This window comes from Tachysurus fulvidraco, chromosome 5, assembly GCF_022655615.1.
Source record: "Tachysurus fulvidraco isolate hzauxx_2018 chromosome 5, HZAU_PFXX_2.0, whole genome shotgun sequence".
NCBI classification, from domain to species: Eukaryota; Metazoa; Chordata; class Actinopteri; order Siluriformes; family Bagridae; genus Tachysurus; species Tachysurus fulvidraco.
The window spans coordinates 20,004,282-20,021,805 of record NC_062522.1 but is presented as its reverse complement, the minus strand read 5'-3'; the positions used below and the strand labels follow the sequence as shown (position 1 = coordinate 20,021,805).

General features: G+C 39.8%; 1 protein-coding gene across 9 annotated transcripts in view; it reads right to left on the bottom strand.

Moving 5' to 3' along the window:
• tox2 (TOX high mobility group box family member 2) overlaps window positions 1-14,277 on the bottom strand; it is a 113,368-nt gene extending 99,091 nt beyond the window's left edge. For 4 of the 9 annotated variants that reach the window (XM_047813568.1, XM_047813565.1, XM_047813566.1 and 1 more), the window contains exon 1: window positions 13,649-14,276. Coding sequence is in view for 8 of the 9 variants with exons in the window: in XM_047813565.1 (XP_047669521.1) it covers window positions 13,649-13,750 (102 nt within the window). In the remaining variant the exon portion in view is untranslated. Of the gene's footprint in view, window positions 1-13,648 lie in introns of all 9 variants that reach the window. The other 5 variants (XM_047813562.1, XM_047813563.1, XM_047813564.1 and 2 more) reach the window with 2 other exon arrangements.
• Window positions 14,278-17,524: the final 3,247 nt, after the last annotated feature.

The window sequence follows — 17,524 nt, the reverse complement described above, 5'->3', positions numbered from 1 at the left end:
GCATTCCTTGCCTAGTTTTATATGGACTTTTATTTCATTACCTTTATTTATTTCCCCTAGAGGAATTGTGAAAGAGAACTGTAACAACTGGAGGATTACACGGGGTGGAATAGCGATGGCCGTAAATCATAGGAAGGCCATTAGAAACCTAAGTTATCTGTTACCAAGTCAACATCCCTGATGCCCATTCTGGAATTACAGCAGCTCTACATGCCTTCAACACACACACACACACACACACACACACACACACACACACACACACACACACACACACACACACACACACACACACAAACACACACACACACACACACAAACACACACACCTGTATTATATAACACTGTATATATACATACATGAACACAAACACAATCAAACACACCTACCTGTATATGTATATATATATATATATATATATATATATATATATATATATATATATATATATATATATATATATATCACACACACACATACACACACATGCACACACACGCACACTTGTGCAGGGGTTAAAACACTTCCTGACCAAGAAGTGCAATACTGAAAGCCACATACACGTGGGTGACAAAGAAACTGTGCTAACTGTGAGATGCCATCCTGTTTGGTTGAGGCTCTGCTGCCACAAAGATATTTCCCATTTCAAACTTAGCCAAGAAGCCATATGTACCAGCCGGTTCAAAACAATGGCTTTGCCTATAACGGAAACCAGCACACATAAATGCTTTTCATGTCCATGGCACCGGTTTGAAAGGCTGCACAATAACAGCGCCGCCCGTCTGCTCGTTCATCACGACTGACACTCTGCATGCTTTTAATACTACAGAAAGGAATATCAAACAAACCTGTGTCAGTACTATTAAACAGCAACACTTGTGTTCGGCAGCTTTGTATGAGATTCTCTTGAGGCGCAAACGAGTTAAAGCCTCTTTAGCTTTTTGTTCCTCTGTAGAGAGAAGAGACATCAGTCAGCACTTTATGGGTTCTGAGTTCTTAACCACGCTGGGTGGACTAGAACAATAAACCTCTGTCTTTAAAGTGACAGTCGGAGTGTGGCAACATCTGGTGGCAGGGCTCATTTTGGGTTTCCACACCGCTGATTGACATTATAGTCGTCGGAAAAAAATAATGTGCCCCAAAAAATATCTGTTACGCCCTACTGTCTATAACCCGCCATTTCTGCCTCTTTGGTTTTCACCCCACTGATTGACACTGCAGAAAAATTATGAAAAAAAAATTCCTTACTCGCCAAGGTTCACCTTCCCCCATTGATATAATGAGGAGCAGGGGAAATGTGATGCGGGGGAGGTGGTGGCAAGGAGGAGGTTGGAGGGTTGGGGGGGGTGGCTAAGGGTGCTGTTGTAGCTACTGCTGAACCCATCACCACTTCCTGGAGTCGGTGGGGGTGTGTTAGAGCCCCACGGCACACCACTGTAGCTGTAAGACGGATGGGTAGGAAACGCAGGCCCACATCAAGCACTGACTGATCCTGATCAAAGTGCCTTAAATCACTGAAAGGGGACCGAAAATTAATTGTCCTTCTTTTAGTTGACTTGTTTACTTTGGGGTCATATTCTAACAAATTAGCTTACTAAGCGAGATGAATTTTCACTCACTATTTTCTGTTTCTAAAGCAGACATGCTAAAAGAAGACAGGAAAATGCGGATGTCCACCATTTGAGGAATGTTTTCGGCTGTGAATATGGTTAGCTCGGTTCTGCAGTAACGTGCAGCAAACCGTACAAGAACATAACATCATATTATTATTATTATTTATTTATTTATTTTTTTAAATATCCTGTTACAACATTTTACAACCAAACGTTTCATTGTCTTTTCCGGCTGCTCAAATATTTTAACCTGCCTCCTCTCCTCTTCAGAAAATTCTTCAGAGTGCTCCTTTGCCTTTATATGTTGTGCTTCTACACAAAAAAGCATTAATCTGGACAGATATTGTTATATGATAAAAAGTGTAAACATCACTGGATCACTGCAAAATCCTGAATAGATGATTAAATGGCTGTTGAAGGAACCAACTCATTACTAATCATGCTAGCACCAGAACTACATTACCCATCAGCCCCTGCATGTCACATGCCTCACTAATCTCGTTCACCTGTGTCGATTATAAATAGTTAGCAGCACTATTTAATTTCTTGTTTGTCGAGCTTTTGTCTTTGTCGTTGTTTTTGTTTGTATCTTATATATCCTCTACGTTCATGTTTACAGCTCTTGGTTTCAGGTGTATTGTTTGGAGGGTTGTTTGTTTGCACTTTACCTAATAAATTGCTTGCCCTTGCATCAGCCTTCGCATCCCATTCGTGTCCCATTTCATTCTGCGGAATGTGACTATGAGTGAAACTACAAGGGTCAAGCATTTCCCTTGATCCTTTAAATGGAGTTTTACCTCGCGAAATACAAGGACTATTCACACACAGCATCATTAACTGGCAATAAAGCCTTTACAATGCAAACGCTTAGATTCACAATTGACCAATCAAATCATTCCCAGTCATCAAGACAGAATCTATTCTGCTTTTGTGGCACCAGGAACTACTGTGCTAGATTATGAGCTGTGAGATCTTCTCTCAGTTGGCCTTGGCATCTCTACAGATTCAAAGGCTTTTCTTTTTACCTCTGCAATTTCAGCAAATTTCAACAGAAGCCCATGGTGTTCTTTTCCCCATGGATGGGAATCATTATTATTTACAGTGTGCATTAGTGAATCAGTGTGCTATTCAGCGTCCAGCCAGCAGCCATTCAAAACCCAGGCCCCACACACGAGGGCTCCAACTCTGTCTTTCTGCCAAGGCCAATTAGCGCAACGCTGGGTTAGCACTCCTACTGCTACTGATGAGCCTTGGCAAAACAGCAGAAACATGCGCTAGATTTTATATATATGCTCACATCCTTTTATACTAGTGGATGCGGTTCTGTTCAGAATGAACCAATCATATTCATTCTCATGTTCTCATTCTCAGTAATTATCATACAGCTGTTATCAATTCAATTATTCTGAGTAATCGCAAATTAAGATCAGCTGATTCTGTGGGAGTTACTTTACATCTTCTTGGTTTCATCTGACTGCCTGAGCCATGGTCCTCACAGTGCTTACAGAGCATGTACAGTATCTCACTTGTTGAAAGCCATCGATCAGGAGAGGGGTATAAAGGATTTCCAAAATATTAGATATACCGAGGAACACTGTCAACACTGTGACCATCAGCATCAACAAAGAGAGAAACTGGAGCAGAGTAAAATCACCAAGAACAGGACGTCCCACCAAAGGTTATAACAGAACAAGACAAAAACATACCAAGAGACCTACAGCTACATTAAAGGAAGAAATGCATGAAAATCTGACAAGAACCGATTACTGTGCATGTGACTGCAATCTCCTGTTATTCACATGTCTGGGCTAAGGGCTAAGGTGACTAGACAGAAGCTCTTTCTCACAAAAAAAAAAAAACATCACCCCATACCACATGGCACAATGTTCCAAATGGTTTAATAAATCCAAAATTACAAAAGGAGTGTTTTGGGTGCAGCATGGTGGTGGCTGCATCATGCTGTAAGGCTGCTTTTCTTCAGTCAGACCTGGGATTTTTTTTTTTTTTTATCAAGGTGGAGGGAATCATGAATAGATACAGATACCAGTCAATTTTAGTTCAAAACCTTCAGGTGTCTGCTAGTGAGCTGAAGATGAAAAGGAATTTCACCTTTTGGCACGACAGTGACCCAAAGTACACAAATCAACAAAGGAACGGCTTAACCAAAAGGAGATCGATGTTTCTGAATGTCCTAACCAGAGCCCAGACCTGAATCTAACTAAAACTCTGTGTGCTGACCTGAAGTGGGCTGTGTGCAGAAGAAGACATGACAGTTTGATGAATATAGAATGTTTTCACAGAAAGACTGAGAAAATATTGCCAAGACAAGATGGGCCATGCTGATAGACTCAAACCCAAAACCACTGGGTGGTGTAATAAAAACAAAAACTCATCGAATTGAAGCCTTTATTTTGTCAGAAAGAATTTCACTGTGCTGTAATGTATTTCTTCACATATCCCAGAGCACAAGGTCAACTATGATACAGCACCTGTGGAGCAGAAAGGGTTAAGGGCCTTACTCAAGGGCCCAACAGTGGCAGCATGGAAGTGCTGGGGCTTAAACCCTGATCCTCTGATCAACAACCGAGAGTTTTAGCCGCTCAATAAAGTATTAGTTTAGAGGTGTGCACAATTATGCAACCAAGTTATTGAACGTTTATTATTTGTACTTGTTTCCCCTAAAGTGTCTGATTGTTTTTTGCTTTATTTGCATACTTTGCAATTTCCCATTAAAGGTGGAAAAACTTTGGACATGATTCAGTTTGGTTTCATTTCTACATCTTAAAAAACCTGCCGTTTTAAACGGGGGTGTGAAGACTTTTTCTATCCATTCTAGAGTTTCATTTCTTGCCTGCACATCAGATTACTTGCTGTTCGCCAAATCTCTTAACGTGCACGGGAGCACAACAGCACGACATGTTCATAAGAAATACAAAGAAATATATGAAGAAAGGAGGCTGTGACTGATTTGTTTTAGCCCAGGCCACAGGTTACATAAATGTGACATAAATCAATCCTATCAGTGACAGATTACACCGAGTGAAACGCCCTGTAGTTTACTTTACTTCTGCATCCATAACACGTCATCAGCAGTTATTGAGAAGGCGCTTGTAAAATATAGTCATGGGGTAATGAACGTGAAAGAGGTGGATTATTATCATCCTTTATTCTCAAATGTCGTTGGAAAAGAAGCTAAAAATAGATAGACGATGCACATATTGTCTAGTCAAAGTACAAATTACTCAAAATGACAGATGACAAAACAGTTTAGTGAGGGTTTTTTGGGGGGGATTTTTATTTTTTGGTATTTTATATTTAACAGTTACAACTTTTCCGTTCAACCATTTTTGGTATGTGGAGGAAACCTGGCATGAAGCCAGTTGGGGGATTAGAGAGTTAAAACAAATTTAGAAATCATGAATGCAGCTGCTTATCTGTCTCCATATGTGTGTGTCTGTGTGTGTGTAATTGTTAGAGATTGTGATATAATTCATTAATCAACCCTAATTTCATTGTTGGGCTAGTGATAGATTTTTGTTTTTAACCGTCTTCATTTGTCTCCCAAAGTATATGAATATTTGATTTTCACACATACAGTATAAGTCTCAAAACATTATTAAGCCTTCATCCACTGCAATTTTAGTTTCATAACAGAGTGGTGTGGAGGTGAGTTATCTTGTTTAACTAGCTAAGTTAACAGGAACTATATTGTGCTGCCTCACAGATAGTTATGAGCTCCCAAATTGCTTTACAATGGATACACGGCTGAAATGAGAGAGAGAGAGAGAGAGAGAGAGAGAGAGAGAGAGAGAGAGAGAGAGAGAGAGAGAGAGAGTCCTGCCTTGGATTTGACACCTTGCAGCTATAATTAAAGTTTAATCAAACTTAAGATCGACCTCATTTGCAACTCACCTTTCAAAGCTCACCCAATGACACACACCGGTGTACAGTGTGTATCTCAGTGTGTACAGTCAGGGTGGAAAAATTCTCTCTGCACTGAATCGCTTGCTGTTACACTGAGCAAAATTACTGCATGACCATGTGTTAAAAATGAGACACACACACAACATCTATTCTTGTCTCTCTGAAGAACTTTCCAGCACAATTTAGATGATTACTATTAAAAATTACTTGTTTAAAGTCTCGTATGTTTATTTACTGATAGCTAGACTTTATATCTGCTGTGTGTCTTTAGATAAGACTGTACAGTAGCTCACAATACAATAACGAATAACTTTGAATTAAAAAGTGATATCTGAAGCATAAACCATAGAAAACACATCCACCCTATACATTGAAAATACTGTTAAAATATATTACAATAATATAATTCTATATAAATATTATAATGTCAAAATAATTTAAAACGTATAAAGTTTAAACTTTAATGAAATAAATGAAAAATTTACTTTGTAAAAGAAAGTTTTCTTATGACAGATTTGATCATTGATTGCTTTGTAATAATAATAATAATAATAATAATAATAATAATAAGAAGAAGAAGAAGAAGAAGAAGAAGAAGAAGAAGAAGAAGAAGAAGAAGAAGAAGAAAATGCATTTATGCTAAAAACACTAAAAGTATCTCTTAAGGTTGCTGCAATATTTAGATGCATGTACGGTTTGTTCGTGTATTGCCCGAAACCCACAGGTTATACACTAATTTATTGAAATAATAGCTTCAAAACCTTTAAAACCAGAGTCAAGTTTCTGCTGTGATGATGTTCATAATATCACGTTCAACATGTTCCTCATCCTGTATATTAATATTAAGTGATATTAGGTAGAAGGTGTGCGTCTACTCTGTAAAGTCTGAGTGGCCGACAAGGTGAACGATAACAGCGGAGATTTCGAGCGACAGTCAGCAATTAGGTCATGTTTGGTCATTGTTTTTCTTTAAACCAGAACATTTTGAAGGTTTCGTTTTAACGACTTCCAAAGTAGTTTATGCTGAGTGAGTGGAAACGTTAAGCTTGCCATCGATTAAGCAACTTTATACGTTTGTCAAAAGGAAACTCATACACATCTACCTCAGCAGGAGATTTCAGAGGAAAGAAGCCACATAATTTGGGTGAATTCAGGGTGCTATGATGTCATTAGAGAAAGCAGTAATTTCTTTAATACTTTAATTCTTCAGTTTTACTACAGACAATTAGAGTTATTTTAAGAGTATATTAGTAAAAACATATAAAAAAAAAAAATATATCAACAGGACTCTTGTTTGTTTTTTTTAAATAATTCTATAAACAATTAACAAGAATAATAAAAAAAATGTAGACAGGGATTTATATATTTGTCAGCTGCATGCATCGAATTAAGAGGGGATCGATGAAGTGGACATTTTTAGCCTCTAGGACCCGTAAGGTCGACTTTATGCCCCCGCATCTCTCAGCCGAGTGGCATAACATGCACGCACACACACACACTAGTGGATGGCTCTGACTCATGCCGAATGCAGAGTTCTCACCATGGGAAAAGTGTCACCAGACGTAGGATACACATCGTAACATTTCACTTTTCCCCTTAACTGCACACTATGTGGTTTACTACTCCTTTCGAAGCAAAACACCTTTATGGTTTCCTTTTTATATAGAAGTATGAAAGGTATAATTTGCTCACTGCAAAATACGTGACAACATATAATTTGGCTTAGAGACAGAGATTTTCACAAGTATTTTGGATGTTTTATCTAACATTCTCGAAGGCCCACCGAATCATTTTCACACGAAAAGAGGAATTTGATGACTATCATTTCAAACTCATAAATATTCCTAACAGAGCTGATCCTTTTGTGCTCTGTCTCTACCGTTTTTATCCAGTAGTGTATTCCTCGCTTTATAATGAGTGAGTGGTTTAGCTCTTTGCCTGGTGAGCATAACAAGCTTCTCTCCAGTCAAAATGAATGAGTAACCCAAAGCAGCCTCAATTTTCACTCAGTTACTCTGTCTCTCAGTCAGTTAGACTGCTTCTTTCTGCCTAATTACACTTGCCATGTGTAAAGTGGAGAGCTGTGGGCCATCACTTCATTTTATACGCACTTGCATTGTATCGGCCTCATTCAGAGGTGAAAAGATCTGGCAAAAGTATCTAAATATAAATGCCATCTTATATTTCCACTATGGCTGAGTCATAAGGGGGACATATTGACTGTAAACATGGTTGTAGGCAATCAGTTTAGGAAAAGAGGAACAAGCACATTAATTGTACACGAACAGCGGTTTACTAGCTGATAGCGAGTGCAACCGTCTGGATGTAGAGCAGGAAGAAGAAGAAAAACAGACTCCTGGATTTTTTAGAATAGGGAAAGAAGAAGGTATCAAACCATAGAAAATTGACTGTTGTGTGTGTGTGTGTGTGTGTGTGTGTGTGTGTGTGTGTGTGTGTGTGTGTGTGTGTGTGTGTTTTAAATCAGTACGATTGTACACCTGGGGCTTATTCCGATTGAATCATATGCTCCATAGATCTTGCCTCAGGGTGTATTATCAATGTGAGCACACACATGCACGCACGCACACACACACACACACACACACACACACACACACACACACACACACACACACACACACACACACAGCAGTATGCATTATTATTCTGATTAGGGGGTTAAACACAAGGTGCATGGAACTTTTAGTTTCCATGAGAATTTTCTTCAAGTATTTTTCTCTTCTAATAAGAACTGTGCAGATCAAACTGCGAGTCAAACAGTAAACCAGTATCCAATAGCTAGTCTAGCAAGAGACACATGCTGGATCAGTCTTCCTCCGATATCTTGACTTAATGGGAACAAACTTACAAGTTGGACCATTAAGCCCTGCCTATGTCTATTTTCAGCTTGATTGCAGAATATGCGAAAGCTCCTTCGCAAATCAGTCCTAGGATCTTTGGTGTATCGTCATAAGGTTGGTCTCAAAAACACTCAATTATGAATTAGCATTTGCACAAGGTGATTGGACCCCTAAATCACTCCTTGCAGCTATAATAATTATTAGTATTAAATTGTTCTTGTTGATGTCATAGAACCATTATTAAATAATGTGATGTAGTGTGGGTGCTTTGGATGCTTTTTATTGGTTGTTTGTCATTTTACAGTTCCTACATACATCTTATATGTAGCAGCCATATATACATGCTGCTAGATTCAGTGCTCTGCTACCCCTTTCCAGTAATTGCACTGCTTTGGAGTTATTTTTAGTTGCTTAAGTGGACAAGTAAAAGCTAGAGAGAAATAGAGAGAGAGAGAGAGAGAGAGAGAGAGAGAGAGAGAGAGAGAGAGAGAGAGAGAGAGAGAGAGAGAGAGAGAGAGAGAGAGAGAGGTTTAAATAATGTGCTGAGTTCACTAATGGGGCTTCAAAGTATCCTTAAATGAATCAAGGTCTTTTACAGTCATCAGACAGGTAACAGAGAACCTGTCAATCCCACCCACTCTCTGATTAGTGATTAAGACTGAACAAGGGGGTAAAGAAAAAAAAAATCTGGTCTGTCATTTAAAGTTTAGCGTAACTTTATATTGATGGGAGAAACTTGGGCCATATGCTTTAGGTTCAGTTTTGACAGCTGGACACCGGTATGTAATTAAACAGTGGGCTCATAGTTTGCGTCTGGTTAATAACTTCTTCTCGTGATATATTCAGCATAACATGAAACAAAAGCACTTTTTCCCCATATGGTACTGTTTTCCTACACTTCATAATAGAGAGGATTATATCTCAAAATAGGTTTCAGGTTCTATTGTTTACTGTAAATGTTTAAAAAACTTTTGTACTGCCACTCTTGTGTCTAAATATCCTTGCTAATGGCCAAAAGTGCTTCATAGTGCTCATAACTGTGTATCGATATTGTTGAGCTTGGCAGGGCTGATTACATTCATGCTATGTTTGCCTGATTTGTCTCATTTAATCTGAATGTTTGGGTTGTAGTGCATTTCGGGTTCTATACAATAAGGTTGGGGGGAGGGAGAGGTTAGGAGCTAGGGCGAGTTGGGGGGGGGGGAGTTGCTTGGGTTGGAGGCTGTTATGGGGGCGCTTCTCATAAACTTTCCAAGTTCGTATTTTTTGCGAAGTGAACAAGCCTGAGGCTATATGCACAAATCATAATGCATTCAGCAAATATTCTCTGGACAAAACATGCATTTATGAAGAGATGGCCTTTACTGGAGGAATGCATAGAGAGTATGCTTAACAAACAATACACCCACACACGAGAGAGAGAGAGAGAGAGAGAGAGAGAGAGAGAGAGAGAGAGAGAGAGAGAGAGAGAGAGAGAGAGAGAGAGAGAGAGAGAGAGTAGATATAAAATGAATTTGTGCATTTGAGAGAGATAATAGCTTTCTATATTACCACTGTACAAAATGGTTGCCACTCTGTTATAGCTGCTAGCTAATCTCAGTTCCAGCAAAACTGAGTTCAACATGAACGCATAGATAAACTGCAGCTGAACAGATCAGAAAAAGAGAAGAGTGCCTACAGTTAAACTCCTTCAGTTTAGGCTAATCTACACAGGAACAAACATGACTTGAATGTGAAATATGTGTCAGCTTGAAAAATCCAGCTCATCTATGTGACTCTGTTGTTAGAAACTTGTGTTTGTTTTGCTTTCAGCATCTTACAGTTTAAGCTATATAAGCTGTCTCATCGCATGCACCTCACAGGATGTATGACATAAGTCATCAAATGATCATTTGACTGCTTGTTGTCTATTCATCAGTTACTCAGTTACTGCATACTGATGTCCTGTAATGCTAACTGTGCTGGGTCTTCTGTGTAACGGAAGTCAGCATGAGCTACACTGCACTTGGTATATTTGAAGCAATAAAGAAGTGTTCGACAAATAAGTTTTATTTTCTTGTGTTTGTGAAATACAAGCAGTTTAAGCTTCTTATGTGCATGCAAAGCTGCTACCTTTTTTTTACGTAATGCACACGTTTTTGGATTCCTGTTCTAGGCCTTTATTAGAGTGTGTAAGCCTATATCTGTTCTTGTGTACAATTACCATCACTTCCATCCAAATGCTGCTGTAGAAGGGTATTTTGAATATTTACTATAGCAATAAGCGTGACATTATTTATTCGTCAACATCCATCGCTTTCAGGTGAGCTAGAACTAATCCAGGTTTTTCATTCTCTACCTTAAAATGAGAAATTGGCTGGCTCTTGCTACTGTTGGGTTTCTATACGTCCATAACCGTCCATAAGAGCCAGTGTTGGGTGATCATGTATAGAGGTTTAAACACAGCAGCTATTAACATGTGCATATAACATGTGCGTATATAGTGCATTAACATGTTAGCAACAGGAAATGAGAGCCACCCATTATGGTTGGCCTAGTTTTGCAGAACCATTTCCGGTTCAAGGGATACCACAGAACCCCAATGCGTATCTAGATGTTCTTATTATGCACATGCGGGCTCCAATAGGATGCACAACCTCCCGGCCACATTTGAACATTTGCTTTATTAATGCAGGCTTGCATAAAGGGTCTATTGTGGCCAAGAGAGAGCAGACGTTTCCCTTCAAATTTGCTGCAAAATGTCCACTTGAAAAAGATCATTTTTCAGCATGTGCAGTCGGCATACTGTACCCACTCTTGGCTCACCGGCTGATCTTTTCCATATGTTCCAACCCACAAGCTAAACTCTGCGACACACTTCTATAAACACACATCACCAAATTATGAGTTACTTACAGGGGAAATGGGGAGTTTTAAGTGCAGTACCGCAGGGTGAAGAGCAAAGCAATACGACTTCTACATCAAAACCTTCCATCCATTTTGTATCGTACATCACTTTGCTTACAGTTCTCTCATCATGTTTCTGACTCCTATTTATTGTCCTTTATCTAAGAGACTATATATGTTTGCTCACGTCTTATTTGCTCAGGGAAGTTTAAATATGCTAATAGTATTAAAGTATGTTTTGCAGCCTTGATTTTTCTTTAACAAATGTCCAGTGCATTTATCAGACTTTAGCTTGGACGCGACTCTAGTAACTCTCTTGCGAATAACTGTTACATAGCACTGGGATGAACCGCTGACAGCTGACACAACATGATTGGTTTGGTGGCATATCGATCTCAGATGGCTTTCTGCTTAATGTACTGACCTCAAATGTTCAAATGCAATTTCACCACTGAATCATTCGGCTTATTAATTAAAACATGCGATCGGTCTTAAAACAACAGTAACTACAAACCTCACAATCTGGGCTTTGGTTGCATTCGGTCAAATGAATATGAATTGTAACAGTAGAGTGTACGTACTTTATTAATCCCCAAGGTGAAAATGTATGTGTGTGTGTGTGTGTGTGTGTGTGTGTGTGTGTGTGTGTATATATATATATATATATATATATATATATATATATATATATATATATATATATATATTTTTATATATATATATATACACACACATGTATTTGTCATCACATCCTAAATAAATAAATAAATAAACAAACAAATAAATAAATAAGGCAATGTATTAGAAGCATAATAAAAGCATTGGAAGCAGGGCTCTGTGAAAATAAAACATAAAGCAGCTTTAAACTAATGTTCTCCATCACGTAGAAGCGTATTGTCCGTTTTCAAAGCCCAAAATGAGCCTAAAACTGCATTTTAAACACGTCTCATCGCTGTGTATGGCGATGTTTTGGTTGGAAGTGAAAGCTGAATTCACTCGAAGTTAACAGTGAGGCGCTGAGAGCCAGTGAACTGCCCAAAACTGCACATATATATATGCGTAAAAATCCCACTCGTGTTAACATCTAACTGTCTCACAGCCGCGTATCTGTTCGGCTTTAAAGGCCCTGCGGCAATACACACTTATTCTCATCTGATACAGTATAATAACATGTATTAGCCTATTACGCCCTGTGACTACTTCACATGACCGGGACGCACGTGCCAAACACGACACATGTATAACTTCAATGTTGTTTTGATTTAGTCCTAGTAACATACAGGTAACAGGAGCGCGCGCGCGCGTGCACGCCTGTTTGACCATACCAGACTATATAAGATGATGAGATCTGGTGAGAAACGCGTGCTTATGGTTGTTTTTTTTAAAGCTTGAACTGTGTTCATCGTCGTCCCGTGTTTTCTACATCGCCCTTCGCTGACCAATAACAGAATCCGATTAGGAACGAATTAGACCGCGCGGTAATTAATTAATTGCTGGACTCTGTAGCACGTGGAGCTACGACTACGTCACCGCAGCGCCGTTTACAGGGTTAAAGTGGCATCAGCACTAAACTCACGACACTGTAGCAAAAGGAGAGACAGAATAGCGTTGAGCACGATGCGTTTAAAAACTTCTAATAAAAAAGGAATCGTTTGCATGAAGACACTGAAATGCACGTGCACCATAAAAATACCTTGTTCTAAAGGGAAAAATCACCCGTGAATAAAAAAGTGCCGTGATATTTATGACAAGCCATTTTAAGCACCCGAAACCTTGCTGTAAATTTCGTTTCCATCAACTCTGTCCCTCTAAGAAAAAAACAAAAACAGAAAGTTTCATGTTTCGACACGACCGGACGCGTGGAAATGCTGTAGATCGAAACCCCTGCGATTATTTTCTTCTTATTTCGGGGAGCCGCTTTTCCCCCTGAGACGCGACGTCAAATTCAGCCACGCGCGCTTGTTTTTGTTGTGCCACCAATTAGCCAATAGTCAGAGAGCACCGAGCGCTCGCTTTTTTTCGCCAACACAATTCCTCTAAAGTCCAACTTATGGACATTTGGACATGCTTTCTCCTTACATCCCGTGTTCTGTTACTCGTCCCAGACCACGCGTTTTTTCCCCTACACGGGACTATATTGACGCGTCTCGCGCGCGTTTTGCAATTCTGAAATGCGCAAATAAACAATTGGGAATAAGGTAAGAAAAGGACAAGAGCGGCTTTCCAACTTCCGCACAAAGAGTTCGGCTCGCGCGGTTATGGAGCCATCGGGAACGCGGTTTTAGGAAACCGAGAATAAAAAGTAAAGTCGGTGCGCAAAAGGAAGAAAAAGAAGCAAAGCATTGTTGCACTTTGGTTATTACCTTGTTGCAGTGGTAATAGTCCAGAGAGGCGAAGCTGGAGTCGGTGGATAACGTGCAGGAGCCCACGCTCGAAGGGGGTGCAGGATAAAATCTCACATCCATCGCCTGCTCCGCTCCACTGAAGGCATGAAAACAGGTTCAGCGTCTACGAGTCAGTCTCTCAGTCTCTCTCTCTCTCTCTCTCTCTCTCTCTCTCTCTCTCTCTCTCGAGCGCGCGCGCTTGCTCTATTGTTAACCCAAACAAAAAAGAAACAGAACGATTGAAAGAAGAAAAAAGGGGGTTGAGTCAGTCTCTCTCTCTCTCTCTCTCTCTCTCTCTCTCTCTCTGTTCGCGGTTTTTCACTTCAGCACGAACAACACATCGGTTGTGCCTGAGGATGAGGATGATGAGGTTGTACTGACTTGTTTAGGTTCGGACCGAACGCTAAGTGTATATTGAAGTTCACTTTTTAGAACCTAAGAGATGCTGCACCTTGCTGTCAAAGTGGATGTAAGGATGTAAAGCACCACTGCAAACCTGATAACTACTACTGCGTGTGACCTTTTCATAAACACAGCGCTGACATCTGGTGTGTTTGGGTTTTTGGTGTTAATTCACGCACTCGGTGTGTAGAAGCAGGAGACCGGCGTCCATGCGGTCAGGTTCCATGGGAAACGCCAAGCGACCCCTGCTGGTGGGAAATGGAAAAGTTCGAGGGAGGGAGAGATACAGAGAGAGAGAGAGCGATGGAGAGAGAGAGTGTGAGAGAGAGATACTGTGAGAGAGAGATAGTGAGAGAGAGAGATATACAGAGAGAGTGAAAGAGAGATACAGAGAGAGAGATACAGAGAGACCGGTTTGACAGACATCATTAGCAGAAGGTGAAACCGGAAGTGGACAGTACATCGGCTAAACAAGCTCAAGACAATATGGCTAGACTTTGATTTCCATAATCAGACTAACGTTCTAGGATTTGTATTATTTCAATGGATTCTGAATTTGGCCATCATTCAATTAGCCCTCTACTGTATGTATGAATTCATTTACAGTCAAGCAAATGAAATGAATTATGCCCAAATCATAACCCCTACAGCTGCCCCGTCTTATATCTATATTTATAAATACATGCCTATATGCTTCATGCACATGTGTAATGGGCAATATACTTTATTTTTTGAAAATATAATAATTTCAGAGCATTTTGAAGAATGATTAACATCACGTAACAGTGTATTATTACAACGTTAAATATCACAGTACGTGTGTACGTGGGGTCTGGGTTTGGACTGGATTTTGAGCTGATTGATTAAACACATTTGAAAAACTAGCTACTGTTGTATTGTCATGGTTTCGCATACTGTAACCACATTGTAACAACCCGGAGTTGTAACAATTGTCTGAATAACACACGCAACAATGTAACTGGACTGACTGGAAAGGTGTTGTTGAAAGATGGCAGACACTCATTCTAAACATGTAGAATAAGGAAGCAGGAGAGCAGAATTCCTGATGCAGGGTAATATTCGTAAGGAGGAGACAGCCCAAATATGGCATATCATGTCAGGGGCCTTGTGGGCACCCAACCTCTGTTTTCCACCCAACCTTTCCTTCATGACAGAGCGCTGGTCTGAGGATCAGATGCTCTATAGGCAGCACCATAAGGCATGCAAATGGGTACACCAAAGAATTTTCTAGGTTTGCTACCATAGAAGGTTAATCGATTGGTTTATGGAGTTGGTTAATATTACCAGATCTGGTCAATGTGGTGCGTGCTGAAATGAATGGTCTGTGCAATAGAGGATTTTGAGTTTCCTGTTTTTTATAGTGTTAAGGAATTTTACCATGCTTTCCTGTTGTTTAATGGGCTGTGATCTTACAACAGTGGGCCACATGTATTGCAATGGCCACCACATACTGTATATCATAGTGTAAAGATGGACTTGCCCTTGTCTAACAGTCCTGTGAAGAAAGGAGTAGTGTTTTAGGAATCAGGAAGTACATGCTAGCTGATGCGGTGCATGCCATCAATAGAACAGCTTCCTCCTAAGGATATGCAAGTTATAAGGAAGAGCTGGAGATGAATAGGACCTTCCATGCTGTGCTATCTCAGTTCCAGACTCATCCAGAAATACACTTTGCTTTCTTAACCTCATACTGTGATTATCAGGCATTGCTGTACAGTATGTGGCCATTATGGCCGGTAAGTTGTTTGAGTCATCGTTAAACAATCATCTAAATCAGTCTAATCAGTCAGGCTGAATCAGTCTAAATACATCAGTTGGTCCACTGTGTAAGCATCAGCATTTTTCACACAGTCAGCACAGGGAATGTCTGAACTAAACACTGCCTCTTTAAGATGGCCAATACCAAGGTTTTGAGCACAACATTGGTGCCCATTTTCAGCATCTGAATTGTTCAAACACTGACGTCCTGAGTGTGTGTTTTGCAGCATGGATCATTTAATCATGCAGTACTTGTTGTGGTTTAGGGAAAAGCCACTCAAACACTTGAGCAGTATGTAAGCACGGGTTCACTAGTCAGCCAGACGATGGGGTGTGGAAATCTCTGAGCAAAAAAAAAACTCTGGTAAGAAATAACCAGTTGGCAGAATGAGGGATGAAACGAAGGGAAACCGATTTGTGCCCCATGTTGACGTGTTAGCAATCTGGCTCCAGAAAAGGGGAATGGACTTTTAGTCAATTTTGTCTGTGTATGTCATTACACAATTATTAAGGAGCTAATAAACATCCCCTTTTATTACAGAGAAACTAGGATAATCATCTGCAGCTGCCCTGTGCCTGAAATAGTGCACCACTCCCTATACAAATGCATTATGCCTCTTCTGTATTTAAGATATAAGTGCAGAATAAAATGGTGACATGTTTCACCTTAATTAAACTAAGGCTAACCAGCTATTTAAAGTAGTGAATATTTGCAAAGTTAATGTATTTCTATGTGTGTTTGTGTGTGAGCATGTGTTTGTGTGCAGCATGTGTGAGCTGCCATTGTCATCACAGTGGGATGCTTGTGTTCTCTCTAGGATAGTGCTCGTGTATCAAGCTTCTTTTTATGCAGCATGTAGGGTTCGTTTGTGTGTGTGTGTCTGTGTAAGACAGTCCTGGAGTGGGAACCTGCTTAATAAGAGTCACAGATGGAATTCTCCATGGGTGTGTGGAGCCAGTCAAAGCCAGAAGCAACAGCTTAGATGTGTGTGTGTGTGTGTGTGTGTGTGTGTGTGTGTGTGTGTGTGTGTGTGTGTGTGTGTGTGTGTGTGTGTGTGTGTGTGTGTGTGCTTTAAGCTTTAATGTGAAAAACCTTTAGTTAGGTGTTAGGTAAGCATCACATTATTCAGTTACAGTAATACAGAAGTCCATACTGTGTTGTTATTACACAATGGCATTGAAATCTACATATATCTACTATATCTGTGTGTGTATATATGTGTGTGTGTGTGTGTGTGTGTGTGTTGTCATGTAAGTCTTGTATGGTTTACATGTTGCATGTTTGCTGACATTAATGGATTTAACAAGCTTTGGGGTGCTTTATCATCATGGGATTGGAATGTATGGTTCCTTCATTCCCTGCATCCATCTGTTAAACAGAACAAATTAAAATCTGGCAAAGGGATTCAAAAAATTTGTTTTATTTACTACAATGGATCGGCTGCTATGCAACAGCCAACCGAAACCAATTACAAGCGGGCTTTAGTCTGCCTTAATCACTCCACCATTTAGCCAATTAAAAGAACAAATGAAGCTTCGCCTTTTATAGCCTGAATGAAAGGAAACAGACCACATTAGGGGACAAATTTTTTTTCCCAAAATAATTAAAATGGCAGTAATGAACTTTTTTAGATTAATGCAGTTATTCTCTCTCTCTCTCTCTCTCTCTCTCTC